At 53.0% G+C, this 27,552-nt stretch overlaps 1 protein-coding gene across 3 annotated transcripts in view; it reads left to right on the top strand.

Moving 5' to 3' along the window:
- The window catches only part of CRACDL (CRACD like), a 117,409-nt gene extending 91,238 nt beyond the window's left edge, over positions 1–26,171 (top strand). For 2 of the 3 annotated variants that reach the window (XM_055123503.1, XM_055123500.1), the window contains exons 4-10: positions 12–147; positions 440–601; positions 8,221–8,460; positions 10,140–12,375; positions 23,456–23,625; positions 24,454–24,604; positions 25,382–26,171. In XM_055123503.1, coding sequence (XP_054979478.1) covers positions 12–147; positions 440–601; positions 8,221–8,460; positions 10,140–12,375; positions 23,456–23,625; positions 24,454–24,604; positions 25,382–25,521 — 3,235 coding nt within the window. In that variant the 3' untranslated portion in view covers positions 25,522–26,171. The remainder of the gene's footprint in view (positions 1–11; positions 148–439; positions 602–8,220; positions 8,461–10,139; positions 12,376–23,455; positions 23,626–24,453; positions 24,605–25,381) is intronic. The other variant, XM_055123502.1, reaches the window with a different exon arrangement.
- Positions 26,172–27,552: the final 1,381 nt, after the last annotated feature.

The raw sequence follows: 27,552 nt of genomic DNA, 5'->3' as shown, positions 1-27,552 counted from the left end.
CTTTCTTCTAGGGACTCCAGGGGTGCCCTGGGCAGCCGGGCCCTCTCCCACGACAGTATTTTCATTCCTGAGTCGGGACAGGATCCTGCGCGGCCCGTGAGGGTGTTTTCCCAGGAAAATGTGTGTGACCGGATTAAAGCTCTGCAGGTAAGTGAGGGCCCTGGGCCTGCTGGCCGTGAGGGGAGGTCTGGGTGTGTGTTCTGTGGTTCTGTGTGTGGGGAAGTGGTGTTGCCTGCACTTCCCGAGGCTCGCCCGGTCGGAGACACACAGGGCACGGGTCCATGGACCAGCAAGCAAGCGGCTCATGCTGTCAGTTTCGTCCCCTGCACAGGGCCGAGGACAGTGAAAGCATCTCTGGAATGAATCTAGTGCAGCAGGAGGATTTGTTGATAAAAGTTGCCGATGAAAACAACTGCCACTGTTCTGTATTTCCCTCCAGTTAAAAATACAGTGTAACGTGAAAATGGGGCCACCACCTCCAGGGGGCCTCCCAGTCAAACGAGGAGACGACACAGGCATGAGCTCCGAGGACGATGGGCTTCCCAGGAGCCCCCCAGAGATATCTCTGCTGCACGAAGTGGGTCCCAGCACGACCATAAAGGTAAGTGCAGACAGTCCCCTGGCTCCGTCTGGCCATTGCAGGAGCACCTGGGCTCTCTGGGTTGTCCTGAGTGGCTGTACTGGTGCTCCTGTGGCCTGGAGGCTGCTCCGGCCTGGCCGCTGGCCGCTGGTCACTCAGCCTGCGAACTGTCTGTGTTCCCGCTCTTCCAGCAGGAACCTGGGGCTGTGAGGAGACGCCTGGGCTAACATCCCCGATGGTCATCGCTCTGATACAATCGACCCTGCAGCTCATTTTTCCCACCAGGGCAGATGACCAGATGGGCAGCCTAGTGAAAAGAAGGGAAATGCCTGTGTTTGTTTTCTGTCATCAGGGCGCCAGGTGGAGGGCGTGGCCAAGATGTTTGGCTCCTGGGCTTGCTTTAGGGCCATGAGAACCTGCTGTTTTGGAGCATCAATGGACAGGCTGGTACTGGGGACAGGGCAGGGCTGCCGAGGGCCAGTGGGAGGCGAGAGTGTGACCTCAACAGGGCCGGGTGACTGACCCCCGAGAACACCTTCCTGGCCGGGATCCAGATGGGTCGGGCTCATGTCCAGGTGACAGGGTTTGGGGAGCCCATGCAATGGGCTCACAAGCGTCATCTGTTTTCCCTTGGCAGAGAGTCCTGTGGGCGGATGGGCTGAAGTTATTCTGTCCTGCTGACACTTGGAAACAGACAAAAACGCTGCAGCCTGTTTTTATTTTTTTGTATGGTGGGGTTTGTTGTGTGCAGGGTTTGGGTTTGGCTTTTTTGTTTGCTTGTTTGTTTTGTCTTTTGGGGGATGGGCAATGCTCAAACCCAGGGCCTTACACTATGCAAATCACATGCTCTTCCACTTAGCCACCCCTGCAGCCCTTGAGTCCGAGTCTGAGAACTGCAGGCGACCTCAGGGTGGGGGTTCTCAGTTTGTCCCTGTGGAGCTCACTCTGCTGCTCGGAAATGTGCCCTGTCTTTCCCAAACTGGGGCCCCGCACATCAGGGAGGGGCACGCACCCTAATTTGTCTACAGCTCTGATCGCCTGAGCATCTGAGCTGACTGTGGTCACGCACAGCTGGCCAGAGAGAATGGCTCTCTGCAGGATACCCCCACATATAGTAGAGGGGCTAGGGGATGGTGCCCACCAGCTCTCCAACCCCTCAGGAAAGGCCACACAGGAGGTGGTGTGGCTTGTGGCCCATCCCAGCCAACCTCTCAGTACCTCAAAATGCTGGAGGGGGAGCTGCAGGCCCGTAGGTGTGGCCTCCTCAGCGGTGTCTGCATGACAGACACAGGTGTGGGGCGCTGGGGTCCCCGCCTCAGGGTCAGCTGGCACGTGGCACGTTTCAGGACACCGCTGGGCACTTACACCTTGGGTGAGTCTCCAGTGACCCCCTCACCCTAAACCCTGCCTTAGCTGGGCACTGTTCTTTCTGAGCCGTCTGGGTCCAGGAGGGTTCCCCCCCGCCTGCCTGCAGAGCGCCCACTCAGGCTGCTGCCCCTGTCCCTCTCCCCGTTCTCCTCAGATGGGCATCTTACAAACTCACTCTGAGATCTTATCATTTGTTGGCTAATGACTAATCCTCTGGCTTCATAAGAAACCACGTTTAAGCCTAAGACAATACAATCTTACCAGATGATTTTGAGGACACAATAATAGTATTTTGTGGCCTCCAAGTTTTTTGGGCAGATCAGCTGACTGAGGAGGGAAACAATGCACCCATTTAAGTGTGTTTGCGTAAATCAGGCTATTTGATCTGATGGCCCTTAGATCCCCAAAGGGTAGGTTGTGGCCTGTTTAGATTTCTCCTATCACCACACCTCAGGCCCCCACGCTTGACAGAAAATCTGAAGGTGATTGTAAAGGATATAAGTAAAAGGCTTCAGAGATGTGCTTGATGGCATTTCCTGTTGGAATAAGGTCAGGAAATACACTATTAAAAACAAGAACAAAAACAAAACCAGATTCACTGCTGTGAGGTCGCAGCTGGTGAAACTTGAGGATTTTCAGGCTAGAATCGCAGGCAGGGGATCAGGTGTCCCTCACCTTCCTGCTCGGGAGTGGGACTCTGAGCCCAGCTAGGAGAACTGGCAAGTGTGTCTGCCCTGGTGGTAAGGAAAGGTGACAGGTGCAGCTGTGGCGGCTCCCAGGGGTGGTAGAAAGTGGTGGAAGGTGGTGGAAGGTGGTGGAATGGGTCTCAGGGAGGACTTGGGGACCCTGGCGGGGGTCTCACTGCCCCTGGGAGAGAGGGCTGCATGTTCAGCCCTTTCTCCTCACTGCTGAGATCTGCCAGCTCTTCCCCTGGACCTAGGGGTTAGCCCCCTCTGTGAGAAGGAGACGGCGAAGCAGCTGTCACCCGTGTCACCCCATGTCATCCTCAAGACCTGTTAAGTCACGTTCCCTTCCTAAAGTGCTGCCCACGTGACTTTCAAACCCTCCCTGCCCAGCATGTTCCGGAAGCAAGATTCCAGGGAAACTCGGGTGACTGGGGCTCAGCCTTCCAGCTCTGACCCCCACCCCATTCTCATGCTGCTTCTTGGCCCTGAAGGATGGGGTTGTGCTGGGGCCTGGCCCCTGCTGTCCTTCTGCTGCCAGAGTCATGTCAGCGAAGCCCAGTTCCTGGACACTTCCCGGCTGCCCAGTGCGGGTAAGGACGGTTCACAGCGGCTGTGGGGGGTGAGACCAAATGGTGGTGCTCCCCGTGCGTTCGAGTCCCTATGTCTGTGGGGCAGCAACTCCTGCTCGTTCCCCAGAGTCACAGCCACTAAAAAAGACGCAAATGGTCATGTGCTGGTGTCGCCTGCAAGCTCCGGGCCAGACCACGGTGTGTCCACATTCCCATGCACAGCCCTTTTTCACCCCAGAAGGCCACACCAGGCCACACTGGCACGCGTGCCAAAAACCTTCACAGCCACTCTGGGGCTGGTCTGGAATGGCTTTGGGGCCTGTGGCTCACTCAGGGAGCTTTCACTGTCCCCACAGTTCCTAGGACCCCGCACCCGGCTCCTGTGGCTCCAGTTGTGCCTGTGGAGCAGTGAGGGTGAAAACTGGGTAGTCTGGAGCCTGCTGGTGGGCGCAGGCTCAGGGGTGGCCCTGCTGGGCACCCGGGAGGGTGCGGCTGGTTCTCGAGGCACTTTTCCTTGCTTTAGTTCCAGGAAATGTATGCAGCTGAGGACAAAAAGGAATTCTGTTTTAACCCCTTTCCCTCATTTTGGCAACTTTCTTCTCCTGCTGAGAGGAATAACTCCTCCGCTTTTGCCTCAGGACACACTGAGGGATCTTCGTGCCAGAAAACCAGTTCCCCCTTGCCGAAGCACCCCCGTGTCACTGCCTGCTGTCTTGCATGGCCAGCACCGCTGTCCTGCTGGCGGGCCCCTGCTTTCAGAGGCTACAGGCGTCTGTCCTGTGAGGGAGTCCAGAGCCGTGGAGGGACACTGAGCGTGGCACTGTCATGCTAAGGAGACCCTCACTGCCGTGTCTGTCATGGTTCCATCAGGGGAGAGACCCTCACTGCCGCGTCTCGGGCACGTTGCTGTCTTGTGAAGAGGCTGCTCTCAAGGGGCTGATGAGCTCGTCGTGAGCTCTGTGCACAGAGTGTGGGCCTCAGTTAACACATCAGCTGGACCCCAGCACCTCATGCCCTTCAGACAGCAACTCCCCAGACTAACTTAGTGCATCAAGCGGCTGAGGTGAAATGAAGGTCCTGGTGCCCCGCTGGTGGCAGTGTGAAATATTCCATGCAGCTGCTGGAATAGCCGGGAGGCTCTCTGACATGCTAACGATGAAATCACTGCAGGAGCCACCAGCTCTGCTCCGAGCCACGGGCCTGAGAGCAATTTCCCAGCAAGGCTATTTGCACACATTGTCCACACTTGCTGGGATGTGGCAGTAGCCCAAGTTTCCCTTTAGCGATAAATGGACAAACAAAACACGGTCTCTGCATCCAAGGGGATGCACCCATCCTTGGGAAGGAAGGAGTGGCCCTGTGTGGCCTGGCCCAGCGCTGAGAGGCAGAGGCGTGGTGCTGAGCGAGAGAAAACGCTCAGCAGAAGGGAGAAGGGAGGCAGAAGGGAGCGAGGTCAGCACTGCCTGAATCCACTCATGTGAACTTCCTCCCTAGCTGGGCTCAGCGGCAGGAAGTGGAACAGTGCTTGCAACCATTGGGGGGCCGGGTAGTGGGGAGTGACCGATGGGTCTGCCACTTCATCTCATGGACCAAAGAGCCCCAAGATGGCCAGATTTTTTGTTTGTTTGTTTTTACTGAATTGCCGTGAGCACAGTTACAAAGCTTTCACGATTGAGTTTCAGTCATACAATGATGGAACACCCATCCCTCCACCAGTGCACATTCTCTACCACCAATGTCGCCAGTATCTGCCCCCCTTCCCACCCTCCCCCTGCCTCTATGGCAGACAATTTCCCCCATACTCTCTCTCTGCTTTGGGGTATTACGGTTTGCAGTACAGATACTGAGAGGTCATCACGTTTGGTCCTTTATCTACTTTCAACACACATCTCCCATCCTGACTGATCCCTCCAACCATCACTGACTTAGTGATTCCTTCTCTATTCCATCTAGATGGCCAGCTTTGAGCGCGGGCAGCCTAGAGCCCTTAAAATGGCTAAGATAATAATCTTGGTATTTGTATTTTTCCACAGTGACAAAAGAGAAAAGGTCCTGGAAAACGTGTCAGTGTGACACTGAGATTTGTGGGTTAGGAAGCTTCATTGCTGGGTGGAAGGTGAGGCTGTAATGACACCCAGCACCTTCCATTCTCTCTGTATCATGTTTCTGAGCCAAACCCACTTATGGATGCTTCCTCCGTCACCCATTGCTGAGCCGCTTTCTCAGTGCTGTTACTTGCCCTCCCCACCTGCTGCCTCCCCCAGGAAAGGGGGTATTGAAACTGTGGGGTGTCTCCTTCCAGGTGAGAACCCCAATCCTCTTCCTCTCTCTGTCAGGAGAGAACTTTAGCTAAATTTCACCCCTGCTGAGCTGCAAACTAGTGAAATATTTGAAAAAGACCAGTTGGGGAACTGAGAGCAACTTCCTTCCTTCTTTCTTCCTTTCTTTCTTCCTTTCTTTCTTCTTTCCTTTCTTTCTTTCTTTCTTTCTTTCTTTCTTTCTTTCTTTCTTTCTTTCTTTCTTTCTTTCTTTCTTTCTTTCTTTCTTTCTTTCTTTCTTTCTTTCTTTCTTTCCTTTTTTCCTTGAATCACCATGAGACAGACCATCACAAGGCTATTCATGATCAGGCTTTAGTTATTCAATGATCCAACACTCATCCCTCCACCAGTGTCCATTTCCCACTATCAAAGACCTCAGTTTCCCTCCACCCACCCTACCAACCCCTTGCCCCTGTCTGCCTCTATGGCAGGCACCTTTCTTCTTTCTCTATGTTTGCGCATTATGGTTTGCAATACAGGTACTAAGAGCTTATAATATTCAGGGTGTTTAGTATTTTTATCAGGAAAGCACAGCTGGAGTAGCTTTTTTAACTGGGTGTCAACTTTGGGGCATGGATATGACTGCCAGGGCTTCTGGAGGTGGAGGGAGGTGGGGAAAGGTAGCCCATCTCGACCCTAAGAAAGCCTGGAGATTTCAGTCACAAAACCTGCATACCGGTATTTTAGCAGATCATATCTTGGTGAGGTCCAACCTGGAATGGAGGAGTCACGGCAGCGATTTTGGATTGTGGGAACAAGTGGCTGCTAAGAGCTCTGCTTGGGTGGGCACCAGGCTGACCTGCCCCCCCCACCTCTGGTCTACCCTGATTTGTTCAGCCTTGTGCAGATCCAAGATTACCTGCAGGTTTTGACCTTTTTCAAGATGTGTTCATGAGTCTTTGAAGCAAGGCCGATGAATGAGCATGTATGGCTAAGCTGGAGGGGGTTTGGGGGTGTGGCTCCCACATCCCTAACCTTTGGCAGCTTAATTTCTCAGGAAAGTTGGTCCCAAGTTGTTGGAGTCTGGCCAGGGGCACAGAGGTGATTTGGGGTCAGGAAGACCCCTGATGATCAGGAAGGCCCAGGGCACCATCCAGCTGCTGATGCCCTCGCCCCGCGGGTCCAGGTTGACCTGCTGGCAGCACGACACCATCCCCCGGACCCCAGTGGTGGCAGCAGAGGCCCGGGCAGGGACCAGGACCGGGGTCAGGGCTGCTGCCATTCACACCTGTGCACTCTGGGCAGGCTGTAGCCATCAGTCCAGCAGAGCCTGACCGGGGGCACACACCCCCATCTTGGGTCTGCAGACAGTTGGTGCTCAGGGAGGTCTCCTCCGTAATTTGCTGCAGGTAGTGTGGGCTTTCCTGGAAAGAGGTATGGCTTCTGGGCCCAGAGTGGGGGCCCAGCCGGCCAGTCATTCATGGGGAAACCGGGGATGTCACAACAGTGTCAGGTACCAAGCTGGCCCTCAAAGGTGCCTTTCTAGAGAATCGGCGCTTACATTCATCCCTGTGAAGTCCTGGAGGGTCTCTGGGCCATTGTGAGCTGCCCCTGCTCCACCTGGTTGACCCCCGCAGCTGCACTTTGGCAAAATAATAATAATAATAATAATAATAATAATAATAATAATAATTACTGTATCACTGTCATCCCATTGTTCATCGAATTGCTTGAGCGGGCACCAGTAATATCTCCATGTGAGACTTGTTACTGTTTTTGGCATATCGAATATGCCATGGGTTGCTTGCCAGGCTCTGCCATGCCAGCGAGATACTCTCGGTAGCTTGCCAGGCTCTCCGAGAGGGGCGGAGGAATCGAACCTGGGTCAGCCGCGTGCAAGGCAAATGCCCAAACCGCTATGCTATCGCTCCAGCCCAATAATAATAATAATAATAATAATAATAAACCTGAGAGCAGATTTCTGTTAGCAAACGTGTGATGGCACCAAATGTGTGATGCTCCCCAACCTAGAGTGAGCAGACGGCTGAGGAACACCTCCATAAAGTCTCTGTGCTGTGGCCTCCTGGGCTTCTGGTCACAAGGCCCAGCACGGTCCCGGCCCTGAGGAATGAACTGTCGACTTTCCCTGGGAAAAGGACTCTGGTCTGAAGTGTCCGTCCCGCTGCCCTGGCATCAGGGGGCAGGGGACCTGTGAATCTGGGTTCCCTGCATGCCTGGAGATGAGCTCAGGTGGTGAACCTGGCTCCCAAGACCCAGCCGCTTTCCTAACTGACACTCTGGGGCCCTTCCCACTGAGGGTCCAGTCGGAAAACAGGTTCTGTCTTGGAGCCCGGGTGATAGTAGAGGGGTTAGGGTGCTGGCTGTGTCCCTAAGACCCCTGCCAGGGTGGGCCCGGTGCCCTTGGCACAGAGGTCCAAGCAGCACTGGATCCTTCACCTGACCATCTGGCCCGGGAGGTTGGAAGCAGAGAGGCATGCTCTCGGGACACAGCCACGAGAGACGCCCCTGAGCGTTGTGATGAAGCAGCATCAAGGAAAGCGAGAGACAGGATGGGAGGCAAAGCTTTCAGTCCCCGGCACGGAGCCGAGAGTCAGTCCTGAGCACAGCCAGGTGTGGCCCCAAGAATGAAGAAAAAATGGACAGAAGTGCAATGGGATGAAGCTGGGGCGAGGCAGCATGGGGGCGGGGGTAGCCCCGGTCACACTAACGCACTGCTGGGCTTCTGTCTCGTCCCTCAGGTCTCCTTGGCCCCCTCGCCCCGGCCTCCGCCCCGGCTGCTGACCCCAGACCATCTCTTCTGCAGGCAGATGAGCGAGGCCAGCGTCCTGCCCAGGACCTCGCGCAGCAGCCTGGCCCCCGTGGCGGACTTTGATCACCCTCCAGAGTTCTCGTCCTGCCTGGACAGTTCCGCGGCCAGGCACAAGCTGCTCGTGAAGCCGCGCAACCAGCGCTCCAGCCGGATGAGGCGGCTGTCCTCGGTAACTGCTTCCCCTCCTCGGACTCCCAAACCCAGCCCTGCTTCAGCACCATAGCGCCTGTTTCCCGTGGAGATCCCACCAGTGTTCGCCAGCCGGACTGGGCCTCAGACACCCCGACTCCCTCCTCCCTCCCTCCCTCCCTCCTCCCTCCCTCCCTCCCTCCCTCCCTCCTTCCCTCCCTCCCTCCCTCCCTCCCTCCCTCCCTTCCTTCCTTCCTTCCTTCCTTCCTTCCTTCCTTCCTTCCTTCCTTCCTTCCTTCCTTCCTTCCTTCCTTCCTTCCTTCCTCCCACACACCCAAGGGAGTGTGCCATGGGCCGCCACCTGTTGCTCTCAGTGTCCTGACACATCAGGGCCCTGTCTGGCTCTCAGACTTCGCTTGTTTGCTCCTTCTCACACCAACAGCAGCTTCTTCCATGCTTCTCGCGCTCTTGGCCGTGTCCCTGGCCTCAGGTCTTGGCTCCTGCTCTGGGGGTGCTCCTGATCGGCTCTATCCTAGGCCCTGGGTGTGCACTCCACAGCCCTCCCCACGTCTGGAGAGGGACTAGCAAGTAGCTCAAGGCCCATCCTCACCTGCCTTCTTTCTGGCCCTGCATGGAGTTCGCCTTAGTAGCAGGCAGCTTGCTTGGCCTTCGTGAGCCTTCTCTGAGCCTCCGAGCCTGCACGCCCCACACCTGCATTCGGAGAGCACCGCCCAGTGTGGATGAATGGACACAGGAGCTAAGCACTGGGGAAAGCACTGGCAGGTGGGCCATGACTGGTCCCCTGTGGTGGACACAGGGGACCGGGCACCTCGCAGGCCAGGGCACCTTGCAGGGGGTCAGATGCCCAGGGGGAGCTCTTGTCACCTTCTGTCTGCCCGGGCTCCTCAGGCAGCAGCTTCCCACGCCACGGCTCCTGTCTGGGCTCTTTAACTTGCCTTAACGGCCCAGGTTGGGCAGTGCCCACAGCAAGCCTGTCCCACGGCATCCTGCTGACTTAATGCGGGGATCAAGTCTTTTAAAACCTTTCCACATCCAACAGTGGTTTCAACATCAATGATTTCCCACTGTCTCTAAAACTCTGATAATGCAGCTAAGTTAAGAACCTGTCAGTTTTAGCAAGTGTTTCTCCGTCTCTTCACATCTTTGCTTTAGACCCCGGAGAACAGCAGGGCGCATCCTGCTTGAGATTAGTGTCCAATGTTCCCGCCTCCCCCCAACCCCCCCCCACCGTGTTCCGCAGCAAGCCAATGCCAGCTGGGAAATGTTAAAACAACAGCAACACAATCCTATTGCAAATACTCCCCAGGTCGCTGAGTTCCCATGGGGCGGGTTGGGGGCTGCGCTTCTGCCCAGGCTGGTAGTGATTCATGAGACTCCTCGGGTCCCTTCCTGGCCAGGGAGTGGCAGCGGTCTCTGCATAGGAACGGGAGGAGGAAGTTGGACTCAAGCAGGACTCTAGGGACCTTCAGAAGAAAAGACCCCTGGGCAGTATGTGTCCATAGCCACTGGTGCTCCAGAGATGAGGGACAGGCGTGGGGGTCCAGCAGAGGTTTGGGGCCCACAGGCGCAGTGCTGCAGTGCCTCTGGCCTCTGTCCTGCCGAGCTGCTGTGCAGCACCTTCGTGGGCAGCTGGGGAGAGCATAAGGCTGCGGGGCTGAGCCCAGCTGAGACACGGCCTCTCTTCCTGGTTCCTCCTAGAGGGCACAGTCCGAGTCCCTGAGCTACCTGCTGGACCCTGACGAGGAGGACTACGAGGAGAAGCCCGTGCTCCGAGCTGGCTCCCGAGCGCAGGACAGATGGTCGGGGCCAGTGTCACTGGGTGCCTTGCTACAGGCCGAGGGTCCCCGAGCCCGGCGGGCCCGCCTGCAGCACAGCCCTGCGCTTCGGGTCAGCGGCGACGAAGACAGCATCCCCGGAGACCAGCCCCCTGGCAGCCCCGCCACCCCAGAACCCCCTGCCCCCCACTCAGACCCCACAGCTCTACAGGAAGGGACCCGGCACCCTCCTTCTGAACCCGACGCCCAAAGCCAGCCTCGGTCTCTTGGGAGCACCTGCCCTGCCGCGGGGGACAGCGGGGATGCAGCTGGGAGTCGGTCACCTCCTTGCGCCCGGGAAGGACTCTGGCCACCCACTGGGCCTGAGGGGCTGGAGCCTGGGGTCCGGCTGGAGAGGGCCTGGAAGGCAGCTCCAGAGGCTCCCAGCCCACGCCCCACCAGGAGCTGCCTAAAGAACAGGGCTGCAACCCCGAGTCCCCGCGCCTCCTCCACAACCCCCGCGCCTCTGGAGGAGCCTAGCCTGAACAGTGAAGCCAGCCCCTTGGGGCCCCCAAAGAGTGAGCAGGCAGAGACCACGCTGGGGACCCCCAAGACTGAGCCGGTGGAGACCCCCCAGGGGATCCCCAAGACTGAGCTGGTGGAGATCCCCCAGGGGACCCTCAAAATTGAGCAGATGGAGTTGGCCCAGGAAACCCCAAAGATTGAGCAAGTAGAGACACCCCCGGGGACTCCCAAGACTGAGCAGGTGATCCCAAAGATTGAGCAGGTGGAGATCCCTGAGGTGACTCCTAAAACTGAGCAGATGGAGACCTCTCAGGGGGCCCTCAAGACTGAGCAGGTAGAGTTGGCCCCAGAGACTCCAAAGATCGAGCAAGTAGAGACACCCCCGGGGACCCTCAAGGCTGAGCCAGTGGAGATCCCCCAGGGGACCCCCATGACTGAGCAGGTGGAGACCCCCTGGGGAACTCCTAAGATTGAGCAGGTGGAGACCCCTCAGGGGGCCCCCAAGACTGAGCCAGTGGAGACCCCCCAGGAGACTCCCAAGACTGAGCAGGTGGAGACCTCCTGGGGGACCCCCAAGACTGAGCAGGCAGAGTCACCCCAGGAGATGCCCAAGACTGAGCATATCTCGACCCCCCAGGGAGTCCCCAAGACTGAGCAGATGGAGACCCCCCAGGAGACGCTAAAAACTGAGCATGTGTTGACCCCCCAGGGGACCCACAAGACTGAGCAGATGGAGATCCCCCAGGAAACCCCCAAGACTGAGTATATAGTGACTCCCCAGGAGACCCCCAAGACTAAGCAGATGGAGACCCCCCAGGAGACACTCAAGACTGAGCATGTGATGACCCCGCAGGGGACCCTCAAGACTGAGCAGGTGGAGACCCCCCAAGGGGCCCCCAAGACTGAGCAGGTGGAGACCCCCCAAGGGGCCCCCAAGACTGAGCAGGTGGAGACCTTTCGGGAGACCCCCAAGATTGAGCAAGTGGGGACCACTCGGGAGACCCCAAATACTGAGCAGGTGGAGACCCTCAGGGAGACCCCCAAGACTGAGCAGGTGGAGACCCCCTGCGGGGCCCCCAAGACTGAGCAGTCAGAGACTTCCAAGACTGAGCAAGTGAGGTCCCCTAAGACTGAGCAGGTGGGGACCCCCCGGGGGACCCTCAAGACTGAGCAGGCGGAGACTTCCAAGACTGAGCAAGTGAGGTCTCCCAAGACTGAGCAGGCGGGGACCCCCCGGGGGGCCCCCAAGACTGAGCAGGCGGGGATCCGACCGGAGGTGGACCCTGTGCGCCTGCAGGCGCGGGGCCCCTCGGGGTCAGGGCGGCTGGGCGGGCGGGAGACCCACGAGGCTGAGCCCCGTGCCCCCTTCCCTGTCAAGCTGCGGTCGGCGTCCGTGTCCCTGCGGCCCCGCGACGCGCCCCGGCGGCCCAGCAACGAGGGGAGGCCGGAGCGCGCGGGTCCCGCACTGCCCCTGAGGGACAGTAGGTGCGTCCGGGCCGGCGGTCAGAGACAGGCGGGCAAGGGCCGCCCCCCAGAGCCCCCCGCCGCCAAGCCGCCGCTGCCCCGCAAGCCGCTGCTGCAGACCCTCACCCTGGCGGCCCAGCCCTCGCCTCCCGACCCAGGCCCCAGGAGGGAGCCCCCGCGCCGCGGAACCGGTAAGCCGGGTGGGGCAGCGGGCAGCGGGCAGGGCAGCGGACAGGGGTAGGGGCAGGGGGCAGGGGCAAGGGCAGGGGGCAGGGGCAAGGGCAAGGGCAGAGGGCAGGGGCAGGGGCAGGGGCAGGGGCGGGGCATCAGGCAGGGGAAACCGGCTGGGTGGGCCCAGGGAGGTCTGACCGTGGTCTGCGTATCCACACCAGTGCCTGGAAGATGAGGAAGGTCACCCCTGCTCTTGGTCCTGGTTCAGCCTGGGGAGAGGGTGTCAGGATGGGAAGCGTGTGAAGAGGGACAGTGCTCCCCTAGCCTGAGAGGGGAGGTGCTCCCTGGAGTGAGGGACGGTGCTCCTTGGAAGTGAGCATGAGCGGGACAGTGCTCCCGGAGTCGAGTGTCAGGACTGGGGGGCACAGACGGCAGGACAATGTTCCCTCAACAAGCCCCTCAAAAGTCACCCGGGCGATTCTGGCACTGTCACCCCCAGAGGTGCGGAGTTCCAGGGGCTGTGTCCACTTGCTGGACTTCTTTCTTTGCGGGGCCCTGTAAGAATCTTCTAGAGCATGTGTTACTCAGAGGGAGTGGAGATAAAGGTGTCGACCTTTCTGTGTTTCTGAAATGGCCACATCTTACTTTTAGGGTTTCAGTTGAAGTGGCAAATCTACTGAGAAGTGAGGTTTGTGGAGGAGTTGAAGAATCTTTCATTGCAGTTCCTTTTATTAGTAGAAATCAGTGTATCAGAAAAATCAAACAATATAGATCAGGTGTGTGTGCTTGTGAAGGGGCGAGCAGAAATTCTCTGAGCAGAAATCTGTCACGAAAAAAAATTATTAAAATGATTTTTTGGTTTAACTTGAGGATCTGTCAGGTTCCTCAAGAGCAGAATGCTATGTTCTCTTCGTGGACGGCCTAACAGCCTAAAAGGGAGGTTGGGAAGTGATCAAGAAGGTTAGTCTGAGCATGACGAAATAGCAGGGAAAGTCCAGCTGCTCCGGCCACAGCACCACCCTTTCAAGGGCTGGTTGGGTGAGTGGGACTTATCGCAGGTCGGGGTCCAGCTGAGGAGGGCGCTGCAGGGACGCCTTATGAGTTTCCTCTACTCCGTGAGAGCAGGCTTGTTCAGAGTCTGACTCCTATGTGGTCGGTGTAAAACCTTATGCGTCTTTAATATATAAAATATAATATGGTATTTATTTTATTAATGACTTTATTTAGACAGCAGAGGAGAATTGTTGGTATTCTCAAGACCACAAATGTAACTAAGTGAAATAAATTTTGGAGTGCAGGAACTCAAGGCATTTCTCTGGGCCTGCGTAGGAATATTCTTATTTCTTACTCCAGAATGAAAAGAAAAGAACCCTCCTAGTACTTGGGATGGCAGCCCCCGTGCGTTCTGGCTACTGCTTCCTGCCTGGGCTCGAGTGCAGACCACGGTCCATAGTGAGAGCTTCGGCCCTTCCACGGCCCCAGGGGCCTGTGGCCTGTGGCCTAATCATCATTATACCTGTTGTAACCCTTGATTCCAGCAGCTGAAGGAATAGCATTTATGAAACAAATATCCAAAGTTTTAATAACAGAATTACTTGCTTTCCCAAAAGCCCTAATTATTGTTATTATCTTGGGATGACAAGCATTTTACCCAGATCTTCGAAGGGCTGCTGGATCTATCCACCTTCTGGGGGTGCTGGCCTAAAGTGAGGTTGACACAGTGGCCCCGAGGGCACGTGGTCCTGCCTGCGGGCTGCACTGCATGACCAGCCTTGCTGCCTGCGCCCCCCCCCCCGTCCAGATGTCAGAGAGGCTGACCCTCAGGTACCCCTCCTGTGAGCCCAGGACTGGGTGCAGCTCACCTACACACTCACTGTCCAGTGAGGAGGTACCCGCCGTGTCCCTGTGTGTGACCCTGTGGCAGGACCCACCCTTTCTCCTGCTGGGCCTGTGCACCCCAAAGGCCAGGTTGAGTTTCCTGTGCAGAGGGGTGCGAGTCACAGCGAAGGAGCCAGGTCCAGCACGGATAGGAGACAGGGGACAGAAAGTGTCTTGTGGGAATGACCAGGAGTTGGCTCTGTCCACATCACCTCTGCTCTCCACCAGTCCTAGCCTTCTAGTCTCCCTGTGGTGGTGGGGACAGTTGCCTTTCTCTTGAGTCACAGATAAGGCCTGCCCTCTGGGGACAGGGATGGAGGGATTCCCTTCCCTTCTGGACAAGGGCTGCCCTCTGCGGGCAGGGGTGGAGGGATTCCCTTCCCTCCTGGGTCCCCCTCTTTCAGAGCAGGATGGTGGGGCTGTGACTCGCCTCCTCTCAACTCTAGTACCCAGTCAGCCCCCCAACCTCTCAGGCATGTGCCCTCACATACGGCCCTTCAGTGGCTGCAGGGGCTCCCCTTTCTGGAGGAGACAAGCCCAGAGAGAAGCTTATTTCTCCAGAGACACATGCAGTGCACCCAGCCCACAGCTGATGAGGTTCAGGTGAACAGAATCCCCGCCGCCTTAGGCAGGTGGTAGGATATGCTTCTCTCTCAAATTCTCAGTGTGTTGGGTCCCAGCTTATCTATCTCTAAAGTTCCTTCCTGAGTGCCTGGAGCTGCCCCCCCTTGGGCCCTTCCAAGATCTGCTGCCACTTCTGGCCCTCACCTGCCAGGTGGCACTGTCTCCACCCGTTTGCCTATGCCAGACACATATGCCCAGCTGCTGCCAACACTTTCCTTCCTTCGACTCCCCTGGTTTGCCACCAACCCTTCACACAGCCCACGGAGACCTTCCAGAGTGAGCGATTCTAGTCTTTGAAACATGAGATGTCAAGATTGGATCACGTGGGAGGCTAACTCTTAATTTTTGAGATGTTTGCATTCTTTTTCCATCATAGCTCTATCAGTTTGCATTCTCACCAGCAGCAAACAGTGCTTATTGTTTATTCATGTTGTGCAGTGCTGGCCACTTAATGGGCTTCACACAAGTCAAGTATATGCTCTATCACCAAGTTATATGGCTGGTACAAAAAGACTTCTCTTTTCTCCACATACTTTTCAGCACTTGCCACTTGTCTTTTATTGAGGAGGGCAGGGTCTATTCCTAGCTCTTTGGTCGGGAGTGACCCCTGACCAGGGACCTCCTGACCCTCTCCAGCCCCTACCTCTTAGGGTTCTAGTGGGTGCGGTTTGACTTGCTGATTATACTTCCCTGACAGTTAGTGATGTTGAGCATTTTTCATATACCTTTTGCCGTTTGTATGTCCAACAAATCCAAAATAGACCATTATTTCACCCATTGAATTACTCGATTTAATATCAGACAGGCATACTCATGGGAGAGCCTGGCAAGCTCCCCGTGGCATATTCATATGCCCAACCCAGTAACAATGATGGGTCTCATTCTCCTGACCCTGAAAGAGCTTCCAATGCGGCATTGTTGGGAAGGACAAGTAAAGAGAGGCTGCTAAAATCTTGGATGGATGGAGACATTACTGAGACCGCTAGAGCAAATTAATGATCAATGGGATGATGATGATGATGTCTTTTTTTGAAAATTATCACTGGAGGTCCTTAAATTCTATGCATTTTAAAATCGGATTGTTTCCTTGAGTTCTGGGAGTTTCTTATAGTTTTTGTATATTCCTCTGTTTTAGCTACGTGCTTTTAGCTACATGGTTTTTCCCACTTTGTAGGTTTTTTTTTCATTCTTTTATTGGTCTTTTTTCCAACATTGAAGGTTTTAAACTTTGTATAGTCCCCCTTTTCTGTTTGTTGGTTTGGTTTGGGCCATACCCAGTGGTGTTAGGGTTCAGTCCTGACTCTGTGCTCAGGGATCAGCCATGTGCGAAGCAAGTGTCCTACCCACTGTACTCTCTCTTCATTCCCCTAGTCCCCTTCATTTATGTTTACTTTGTTGCCTTTGCTTTTGGTGTCTAATTTAAGCCTCACTGCCAAAGTAGTGTTGAGAGCTTGCTATTTTCTTCCGAGAGTTTTAATCATGAATAGGTGTTGGATATTGTCAAATGTGTTCCCTGCATCTATTGGTGATCACATGTTTTTTCTTTTACTGATATGGTATATTATGTTGATTGACCTGCAAATGTTAAATGATTCTTATATCCCCGGGATAAATCCTTCTGGGTCATGGCGTATGACCTTTCTGATGAGTTGTTGGATTCTACTTGCTAGTATTTTGTTGATGACCTTTGCATCTGTGTTCATCAGGATATTGGCCCTTGATTATCTTATTTTTGTGGTGTCTCTGTCTGCTTGTGGTGTCAGGGTGGTGTTTGATTCACAGAAACTGCTTACGAATGTTTCTGTTTCTTCAGTTTCCTGGAAGAGCTTGAAAAGGATTGGCAGTAGGTCCTCTTTAAAGGTGTGAAAGAACTCAGTAGTGAATCATCTGGACCTGGGCTTTTGTTTGGGGGAATACTTTTTATTTACCATTTCAATTTCTTCAAAAAATGACAGATCTGTTCAGGTGTTCTATATCTTTTTAGTTTGGCCTTGGGCCATTATAGGAGTCCAAGAATATATAGATTTTTTTCTAGTTTCATTTTGTGACATGAAGATTCTCAAAGTAATCTATTATGGTCAGAGAGAAAATCTCTGATAATCCTTTGAATTTCTGTGGTATCTGTTGTAGCACCCCCCTTTTCACTTCTGACTCAGTTTATTAGGGTTCTCTCTCTTTATTTGTGAGTTTTGCTAGTAGTTTATCAATATTGTTTGTTTTTTCAAAGAACCAGCTGTCAGTTTCATTGATCTTTGGGATTTTTTTTTTGTTCCAGTTCATTCACCTCTGTTTTAAGTTTTATTATTTTCTTCTTCCAGCCAGCTATGGACCCCTTTTGTTGGTCATCTTCCAGTTTCTTAAATTGTGCAGTCAAGTTACTTATGTGGGCCCTTTCTTCCTTACTGATGAATGTTTGCAGAGCGATGAAATTTCATCTTAACATCATTTTTACTGTATCCCACAAGTTCTGATGTAGTGTCCGCATTTTTGTTTGTTTTCATGAATCTTTTAATTTCCTCTTTGACTTATCTCTGACCCACTGGTTGTTCAGTAACAAGCTATTTAATTTCCAGGTGTTTGGGTTGTCTCTACATTTATGTTTGTGATTAACTTCTACTTTCAGTGCATCCTGGTCTGAGAAGATTGTTGATGCGATTTCTATGCTCTGTGTGGAGGTCTGTTTTGTGTCCCAGCATGCCTTGGGGCAACCCCAAGACAGACCCCATCTAAAGTGACCCCTAGGACCCCATATGTCTTGGGGTTGCCCCATGTGCATTGGAGACCAATATGTAGTTGGTATTTTGAGGATGAACACCCTAAATACATCTACTTACCCCCTCTCTTCTGTTTCTTCCTTAAAAGAAATATTACCTTACTGAGCTTTAGTCTAGTTGTCTAAGAGGTGATAAAGTTGAAATTTCCAATTACTGTTGTGTTGCTTATCTTTGTCTTTCTTCAAGTCTATTAACTGTTGTTTTGAGTATTTTGCGGGTCCCACATTTATTGCCTATACGTTTAGGACTGTGTCTTCTTCCTGATATACATATTCCTCAATCATTAAGACATGACCTTTGCTGTCTCTTACAACCTTTTTCAGCCTGAAATCTGTCATCTGACACGAGTATGGCACAGGCAATGGTGGGTGCTGCTTCTCCCCACCTCCTCCTACAAGCCTCAGCCTGGACACTCATATCTGCACTCCCGCTCACTCAAGGGGAAGGACACACAATTGCCTGACAGTCTAGAGACTGGGCCACCCTCTAAAGTGACCCCTAGGACCCGAGTAGGACCAGAAAGGTGCTGCTGACCTTCCAGTCCCCACCTGGAGCCAGGACTGTGGGAGCTGAGGCTCACAATGAGAGTGGCTCCATGGAGACTATTCCAGCACCAGCTCCTCCATCAGGGTCTTCCACAGTGGGCAGACCACCCTCAGCACAGACATGGGAACACGGGGGCAGTCATAGCCTCAGATACGGATGGGGGCACTGAGTAGGGCAGGTAAGTGTGGGTGACTCTGGCTTGAGTTTGAGGGACAGTGACTAGTGACTGCCCTGCCCTTTGCTGCAAGTGACCTCATTCCTATGCCCTCACACCATCCGTGTCTAGATGGGGTGACATACTGATTTTCCTTTATAAATACCTGTTCATGAATTTTTCCTGTAAGCAGCCAAGCCCTGTGACAGGTAGAGCCTGAATTAGGGACTGCCTCCCAACAGCCCCTCTGGTGGAGGTGAACATTCCTTGGCTGTGACCAGGACTGACCATCTCATGGGAGCATGAGTGTCACCAGCTGGCAGAGGTGACACACTTGTCTCCGCGGTCTGAAAGAGACACTTGAGAGTGGACGGCCTCTAGTGTCATTCATTTTATGGCACCCTCAGGAAGAGGGTGGGGCTAGAGCTGATGCTCCCTGGAAATAGTGGGTGTTAGGAATCACTCCACATGCTTCTCCCATTCTCCCCTAGGGGTGACTTGAGGTGACAGTGCTGGGGCGTTTGCAGCTGTCATGTGGATTTGGGGATTGTGAACAGAGAGCAACGTGGAAAGCAGGCAAGCAGGGCAAGGAGAGGACTGGGCAGACCCCTGCACTTTGGAGAGGGGGTTGAGTGGTGCCCCCAGCTATATCTGAGGCTACGACTGCCCCCCTGTTCCCATGTCCGTGCTGATGGTGGTTTGCCTACTGTGGGAGACCCTGATGGAGAAGCAGGTGCTGGAACAGTCTCCATGGGGCCACACTCATCGTGAGCCTCAGTTCCCGCAGTCCTGGCTCCAGGTGGGGACTGGAAGGTCAACAGCATCTTCCTGGTCCTGCTCAGATCCCTCAGGGCCCCCTGGGTTTGGAGAGACTCTTGGACACCTGTGGTCCCCTCTGAGAGCCCCTGCCTGCCACAAGGCAAGTTCCTGCCCTTGCTGATTCTCGGGTCTTGTCCTCACCTGGAAAGAGACAGAGGTGAAGTCGGGTGAAACCTCAGGTGATGGAGCCCAGGGTGAAACCGAAGAAGGATCTACTGAGGAGAGGGGCAGAGGGCAGGCTTGGCCTGACCTGTGCAGTCTGGAAAGTGCTCCATGGAGCTCACTGGCCTCTTCTAGCCTCCTGGCACGGCTGAATCCCAGGTATCTGGAAGGAGTTTGGGGAGAGTCTTTCTGCTGTGTTTATATTTGCCTGACACACATGCAGATTCAGCTCGGAAAATCTGCACACACAGAACCCCAGAGCAAAGACCAGAATGGGGCTGTCCCTAGCCGCTGGCACCCCTGTTTCCAGGGTCTCTGAAGGCACTCCTGCCCACTGACCTGTGCTCCTGGTGGGGAGTCCGTGGGCCACGCACTGCGGGGAAGGGCCAGATAAGGAGTGTCTTCTGGCCAGGGTGGGGTCTCTGTAAGAGAAGGCCGATGCCCCACCCCCACGCAGGCCCCCAGAACTGTGCCAGCCCTGGTTGCAGCTGATTTGAGCCCCAACGCCCCCAGGTAATAGGAAAGAAACAACGCAGCTCCTTCCATCCCTGAGTCAGTCGCTCAGCCCAGGGCGGTGGACATGGCCACAGCATGTGCTGCTGCGTCCTCACCGTGGCTCTGCCCTATAAAGTCCCACAGATGCTGATGTGCCACCAGGTTAGGGTCCTGGGAGCCTCCAGTCACATGACTGGGGCGTGACCTGGTTTTATGTGTCTTTCTGGTTAAGAGCACAAGTCAACATCCAACCCAACCACTAACTAGAGTACAACCCCTCAGGTCAGACCAAGCTCATCAGATGCGACTTCCCTCCCCTGCCCTTCCTTTTCCTCCTCTCCCTCCTGTCTCTTCCCCTTTCTTTCCTGCATGCCAGGAATTGGGTCTGGGGTGTGTGGAGGATGGGAGGAATCAAATCCAGCAGCGATCAGGGCTATAGCTCTGATCTGAGGGGGCTAGAGCCCATGGCTACAGGGATCCAACCTGTATGCACCATGCCTCCTGCCATACCCCCAGCCCCTGACCTGGCAGCTAAACTGTCAAATCACCAACAAGATCACGTGCCACTGAGCCTTCCTCTGGAAGGACACTTGTTTATGGTGTGAAAGTACGTCCTGGCCTTCCACTGGCTCTGACTGCACAGTGGACAGACCCTTTCCTGCTCTGTGCCTGTCTGCAGTGACCAGGAGGGGTCACATGCAAGTAGCAAATTGCTGGGGGTCAAATTTGAGGAAGTGTGCAATGCCTTGACACAGCTCTGGGGGCGTTGATTGATAGAAAATGCTCTTCTCATTTATATTTTCATCTGCTTTCTGAATTGGTACAACTGTAGCAGTGTCATCCCATTGTTTATCAATTTGCTCGAGAGTGGGCACTGGTAATGTCTCCATTATGAGACTTGTTACTGTTTTTGGCATATCGAATAAGCCACGGGTAGCTTGCCAGGCTCTGCCGTGCGGGCAGGATACTCTCGGTAGTATCCTCTTGGTAGCTTGCTGGGCTCTCTGAGAAGGACAGAGGAATCAAACCCATGTTGGCCGGGTGCAAGGCAAACACCTTACCTGCTGTGCTATTGGTACAACACTGACATTTAATGTTATAAACCATGGAGACACTTTAACAAATTTGTTTAACAAACTGTAAACGGATACAGTTTCTAAGTGAGAACTCTTAGGTGTGCCATCAGCTAGCAAGAGGACCAAGTGGATGTGCCGAGTGAGAGAGGAAGCACTGCTGGCAAGGCGGGTTTGGGTGTGGAAGTAGAACAGAGCCCCTCTGCACAGCATCTTCAGAGAGGGAGCAGGCTCAGTGCCCACCCTAGCACAGAGAGTGAGGCATGCCTAGGCGGGTCTCGGGGACCCGGCATGGTTCCGGGGATGGAACTGGAGTCAGCCATGTGCAAGGCAGGTGCCTTACCCTGTCCTATTTCTCCAGCCCATATACTTTAAAACAATAGCAACAACAACAACAACAACACACACACACACACACACACACTCAGCTATCAATCAAGAAACCTGACATAATTCATCAGCACAAGTGAGGCCCTGAGTGTCCTCTGGGGTCTCTGTCCACCTCCCTCCTGTAAACTAGGCCTTGGATGGACACAGAAAGGAAGACAGAGCTACCAGCTGGTGACCACTCTGCTAGATAGTCAGGTGCTTTCTGGCTCCAGCGGGTTGTGGCAGATGCTTTGATCAAAGATTTTAGAGCACAAACTCGGCCTCAAGGTCCACAGGAAATTCTCAGAAGTGCCAGAAGTGAGCTGTGGGGTGTGTGACTGAGATGGCAGAGAGCGGGAGTGAGTGGGAGTACCAATGCGTTGACACAGCTCTCGGTAGTTGACTTATCGGAAACACTCTTCTTTATATTTTTTATCTACTTTCTGACTTGGTACAGTACCAATATTAAGTGTTACAAACCGGGGAGAAACTTTATGAAAGGAAAATGGTTTCTTAAAGCTTGCTATCTCAAAAATGGCAACACCTACTAAACTTTTGAGAGGCTTAAAAACCCTACCACTTGTTAGCTTAGGAGAGTCTCTGCTTGATTTTCTCCACCAAAGGGCAAGAAACCACTGTAGGTTACACCATACCGCGAGTCACATGTTCCTCAGAAGCTGGTTCTTTGGGCAACTCCCAGCTTCTACACTCAAGCTGTTTCCCACACAACATGGGCTGTAGAGCATGTAGTTCAAGCTCCCCTCATGTTCCTCTGGTGTCTCTACTAAATAAGAGAAACAGTCCCTTCATGTTCCATCTTAACAGCGCCTTACCTGCACGCAACCCCTACTGAAGACACCAAAGAGCCACCACAGAGCAGAGAGATGGGGCACAACTGTCTTACAGCTCCTGGCAGCTGAGGATGGTCAGGGTGGTCAGGAGGAATTACCAGGTTTGGGCACACGAGCCCAACAGGAACCAAGAGAGAGAAGGTCGGTCACCATTCTCACAGAAAGCCTGTGGCCAAATCCATGCTGCACAGACCTCAGGGCTTGAGTGTGTAGACGGGCCACATTCTGGTGGGAGCTGCTCTGGGGGACACAGGCGGAGGCCAGTGTTGCTCAAGAGAGGGAGAATGGGGGCTTCCCACAGAGGGTGACACTCAGACTGTGGGAGATGCAAGCACTTTGTGAAGCACCCGGGAGGAAGCCACCAGCCAGGAAAAGACAAGCCATTAGGGGGCTTCCAGGGGACCCACAGGGCGGTGGCCTCAGGCAGCGCCCAGGGGGAAGATGGGCCAGTCTCAGCTACACGTGCCAAGGCCAGGCCACATGGGTGAGGTCACAGCCCTTCTCAGTCAGGCAGACGATGGAGCTTTCTGGGCAGTGGCTCTTCTCCCTCTCTGGTGAGAGACAGGCCTCGGGTTGAACTGGAAGCAGAATCAAAAGCAAACAGAATAATGTCTCGTGCACGTGTGCCAGTGTCTCATACACACCAACACACACGTGTGAAGGCCGGCTCCGGCTGGGTGGGGGCATGTCCCTGGCAAGCATCCAGGCTTCTGAGGACCCTTTACACCACCCTGTTCCTTTTAGTTCATCCCCGGGCTTCCTGTCCTCCTCTTCTCTTGTTCTGATGATGATGAATACAGGAGGGATGAGCAGGAAAAGGTGCTTGGCCCACAGTTTCCACCCAATGAGGGGCAGTGGTTGTGGAGGAAAGTTCAGCCAATGACTGCAGTTTGACGTCCCCCTCTCCCTGCAGGGTGAGCAGTGTCCCTGCGGCCACTGCCAGTCTTGGTGTCCCCTCTGCAGGGAAAGGCTGTACCTTACGACATCTAGAAGCAAAGGTTAAGCTTAGGTTTATGACTTCCAAGCAAGTCAGCTGTCAAGTGGTGTGTTCTGGGCACAGAGGGCAGGCTCTTATGAAACAAACTTTATCTCTGTATCGTGCTTTTATTTTATTGGATGGAGGAAGTCACTTAGAGCAGCAGTTAACTCTTCTGCACCTCTGGCTGGAGGAGAAGGATGCCTTTGTTATGCCTTTCTCTGAGAAAGCAAAGTCCCAAGGGTGCCACGTCTCCCCAGAGAAGCTACCAAACCACCCCTTCTCCCCGAAGCCTCTGGACAGTGTTCTCTGAGGCACATGTGGGCACAGAAGCCGGGGGGGCTGAAGGGAGAACCGGACTGTTCTCTGTCACCCACAGAGAAGGCTCCACCTTGTGCAGTATCAGGACCAGGCACTGACAGCCAGCCCGCCCCACCCTGGATCACCATCAGTCGGCAGAAGCGAAGAGGGGCCCAGGACCTGCCAGCCGAGCTGGAGGACAGACCTGGGTCCAGGAGCCCGAGGTGCGAAGCAGGAAAGCAAGTTAAGGTGTGTGAGAGCCCCTTGCTCCACAAACCCCTCCCGTCTCGACACAGGACTGTGGGAGTGCGTGCTGGGCCCCCTCCGCTGGCCACCTGGCTCTCCAGGTCCCTCCTGCTTGCAGTGTGTGCCCTTTGCATGTGGGGGCCACCAGGGAGTCAGAGGAGTGGGGACACTTGCAAGAGAGGCAGCCCAGCTTGGCACCTGGAGAAGTGGAGCAGGGTTAGAGTCACTTCTGGTCCCTCTGCATGGGACCCTGGCAAGGACTCCACCCTGCAAGTCCGTGGCTCTGTTGTCCTGCTTTGATGGCTCTTCTTGCCACCTGCAGGGCCCCAGGTCCTTCTCGGGCTGGAAGGCTGGAACTCATGGCTCATTTTGCACTCTGGATGAAAGAGCCCCCTTAACAGCAGGCTGAGGCTCACAGCCCTTGTTTTCTTCCTCCTGGCACCGCAGGAAGTGTCAGGCACATTCAGCCCACAGTGAGGCAGGATGAAGCGGAGCCCACAGTCAGAACTGCTCCCCTTCATTCTAGCCAGGACTTCCGGTGTGTCTGCCTGAAACTCGCCAGGCTCAGTGGGGCTAGAAAGCAGTTGCTAGCTGGTGATTCCTTTGGAGATGTCCTGCATGCATCATACCAAGTCTTAGAAAAATCTCAAAGTGGTTTCCAAACACAATTCATGTTAATGGTGCTCTGGAAGTCTGCCTCCCTGGAAGTCTGCCTCCAGCTCTGGGACTAGAGGGAAATCAAGGCCTGAACAGGCCAGAGAGGGCCACACTCAGGCATGTGTGACGTCAGTGAGCACACGCCCCAGAGCCCGGTCCTCTCTGATCTCACAGGAGCCCGTGAAGCAAGCCGACTTTGTCCGCAGCAAGTCCTTCCTGATCACTCCTGCTAAGCCCACCGGGGACCAGGACCGAGGCCAGGGGACAAAGATCCGCCTCCAGGAGGGGCTGCAAAGAGGAATCTCATTGTCACATCAGAACTTGGGTATGACATTGTGAAATGTGGGGCAGAGTACTAGCCCTGGGTGTATCCTGTGGGTTTGTTTTTTGTTTTATTTTCCTGAATTCCTTAACATTGATTTTTTAAGGTTTATATTCAAATATCTTTCTATTCAGATATGATAAAAATTAAGTAGTCTGAAGTGTATACTTCAGTAATCATATATTTATCATAAGTGTAAATTTGTGCAACCATCCCTACAGTCTTGCCTTACAACATTGCCAACACCCTAAAATAAAGCTTCCTGCCCAGTTTAACAGTCACTTACCTTTCCCACCTCAAACTTTATCCAACTACTAATCTACTTTCTATGTTTGCATGTGTGTGTAAGCATGTGCCTTTTTGGACATTTTTTATCAATGGAATCACATATGTGTTCCTTTCTATCTAGCATCTTTCTCTGAGTCTTTGAAGTCATCTCTGTTCTGTGTATTTAAGTACTTGCTTGGTATTTTTAATCTGTGTTTTTAGCTGTGGCCACGTTCAGTCTGCCTATGGTGCCTTCCCCAGAGCACCCATGTCGAGTTCTGGAGATTTCTCTCCTCTCCCTGTACTCGTGGAACTGTTTGATCTTGCTCATCGGTTTCTTCCCACAGGGATTATTCTGTGCCTAAGCCTTCTGTACATGATTCTACGATAATGAAGTTCAAGTTTGAAGTCATGGTTAAGACCTTGGTGTATTTTTAAAGGCATGTAGGAGGCTTAAGGGAAAATGCCCATACGTTTCTCCTCTTTCTGTTTGTTTTGTCTTCTCGCCATCAGCTCAGGTTGCCATGATGTCGGAGAAAGAATTGCATCAGCTGAAGAGAGCCAGTTACACCAGCACAGATCAGCCTTCCTGGATGGAACTTGCCAGAAAGAAATCTCAGGCTTGGAGTGACATGCCCCAAATTATAAAATAGTTTTGACTATTGTGTTGATAAAGGACATTCACCGGATTGATGGTCACTTATTTAAAACTGCCTCTAAGTCAAGGCAAACAAATGAAGAAACTTAACATTATCATCAAGGCATAGGAGAGCCAGCTGGAGGAAGCAGACGGAACCAGGAAAACAAGGACAGACACACAGCCTCCATACTGGACAAGGTTGCCCCCCAAACAAGAACATCATTGAAAAGAGCCAGGAACAAAATCCCATCAGTAAGTGTCTTTCAGAATTCTGATCAAGAAGCCTCAGAAGCAGGTGAAAGGTGCCTCCTACAGGTAGTAGCTGTGAAAACACAGGAGAAGTTGTTCCCGGTGACATGTGTCCGAGCTTCCTCTGCAGAGCAACTCGTCTTGGTCATTGTCTCACCTGTGGAGCCTGCCATCTGCTTTCATGTCTACTGTGAGGCACGACATTCAGGGTTCAGCAGGGACGTGGGTCAAGAGCAGCAAGGAAGCGACGATCTTCTCCTGAACATGCCACTCCGGTGAGGCGTGGAAGGCCACAGCAGGGTTCATCAATTCAGAGACTGTGTCTCCAAATAATTTTTAAAATTTTCCACTAGGCATATGTGTCTCTACCTATTGCACAATGCACTGCCTGTTCAATAAAGGGTTTCAAACATGTCATGTTTGCTGTTTCTGCTCGTGTTTAGACAAGATCCCCAATGCTGAGTTATTGTGAATGAAGTCTGGAGTCTCACTCACGGATTGCAGTTCCTCCTAAGTCTCACTGCAGTGGATTTTGGTGTTTGACTTCCTTTGAATTTTTTTTCCGATTTAGAGTGACATCCTAAAAATTTTAGGATTTCCTTGAAATATATAGTTATTTAATATCTAATTAATTTAACCTCCAAGTTTAAAATGAAAAGTAGACTATCAGTGTGTTAGCCAGGATGACCTGTGAGTACAGAATGTAAAGAAAACAGCAAAGAAAGAGAATATAGTAAAGATCCCAGAATTTCATATAATATCTCTATTTTTAAAATTCCAATTTGTTCAGTCATCTCCATGCAAATAGGTATGTTGAGATAGTTAGATGTCAAGATCAGTCAGGCCCTGGGCCAGAGCAATAGTATTGAGTGTAGGGCCTTGCATGCAGATGACCTGGGTTCCATCCTGGCATCCCATATGATCCCCAAGCAGGCCAGAAGTGATTGCTGAGTGAAGAGCCAGGAGTAACTCCCGAGCCCAGGGGTGGTCTAAAATTAAAAAAAAAAAAAGAAAGATCAGTTAGGCCTCATATATTTTGATTTTAATTTTATATATCCTAAGTTCTGCTGCTTTTTGTTTTATTTTCCATTTTTGGAATGGAAATATTTTTCTAGGTGTTAGAACTACATAACTGATAGGGTCTACATTTGGTGAAAAAATCCTGGGCTAGTTTCTTCTCCTCCCAATCAAACTGATATGTTAATTGGAATCTCTTAAAAAACGTCAATGATGAACTTTACAGAAAAGGTGCTCAAAACAAATACTATACTAGACTTGCTCCTAAAGTTTAGAAATAGAACATCTTTGTTTTTGCTTGGAGATCACATCCAGTAATCCTCAGAGCTTACCTGTGGCTCTGTGCTCAGGAATCACTCTTGGTGATGCTCAAAGGACCATATGTGATGCTGGGGACCATACTAGATCACTTGCATACAAGGCAAGTGCATGCAACCCTTATACTATCTTTCTAGCCCATGTGCATTAATATTTTTAACTAGAACATACAACTATTTTATCTATTATTACCACCAACATAATGCTTTCTCTTGGTAGAAAATCCCAGAACAATTTTAAGGGAGACTTAACTGAAAAAATGAAATGTATTTGGTTCCATTCTGTTCAAGAAGAGGTTGATATTTTGTGCGTTCTCAGAAGCTGGCTTAGTTCTCTCTAGAACATGCTAAGTTAGGATGGTGCAGGCTGGTAGAAGAATTCACAGAGGGAGAGGAGAGGAAGCCGGCAACTATGAGGGGAGTTGTGACCTCTGGCATTCAGAAGGTATGAGACAGGGGGC

This window comes from Sorex araneus, chromosome X, assembly GCF_027595985.1.
Source record: "Sorex araneus isolate mSorAra2 chromosome X, mSorAra2.pri, whole genome shotgun sequence".
Classification (NCBI taxonomy): domain Eukaryota; kingdom Metazoa; phylum Chordata; class Mammalia; order Eulipotyphla; family Soricidae; genus Sorex; species Sorex araneus.
The sequence above is the reverse complement of the archived record's forward strand: the minus strand, read 5'-3'. Positions and strand labels throughout refer to the sequence as shown.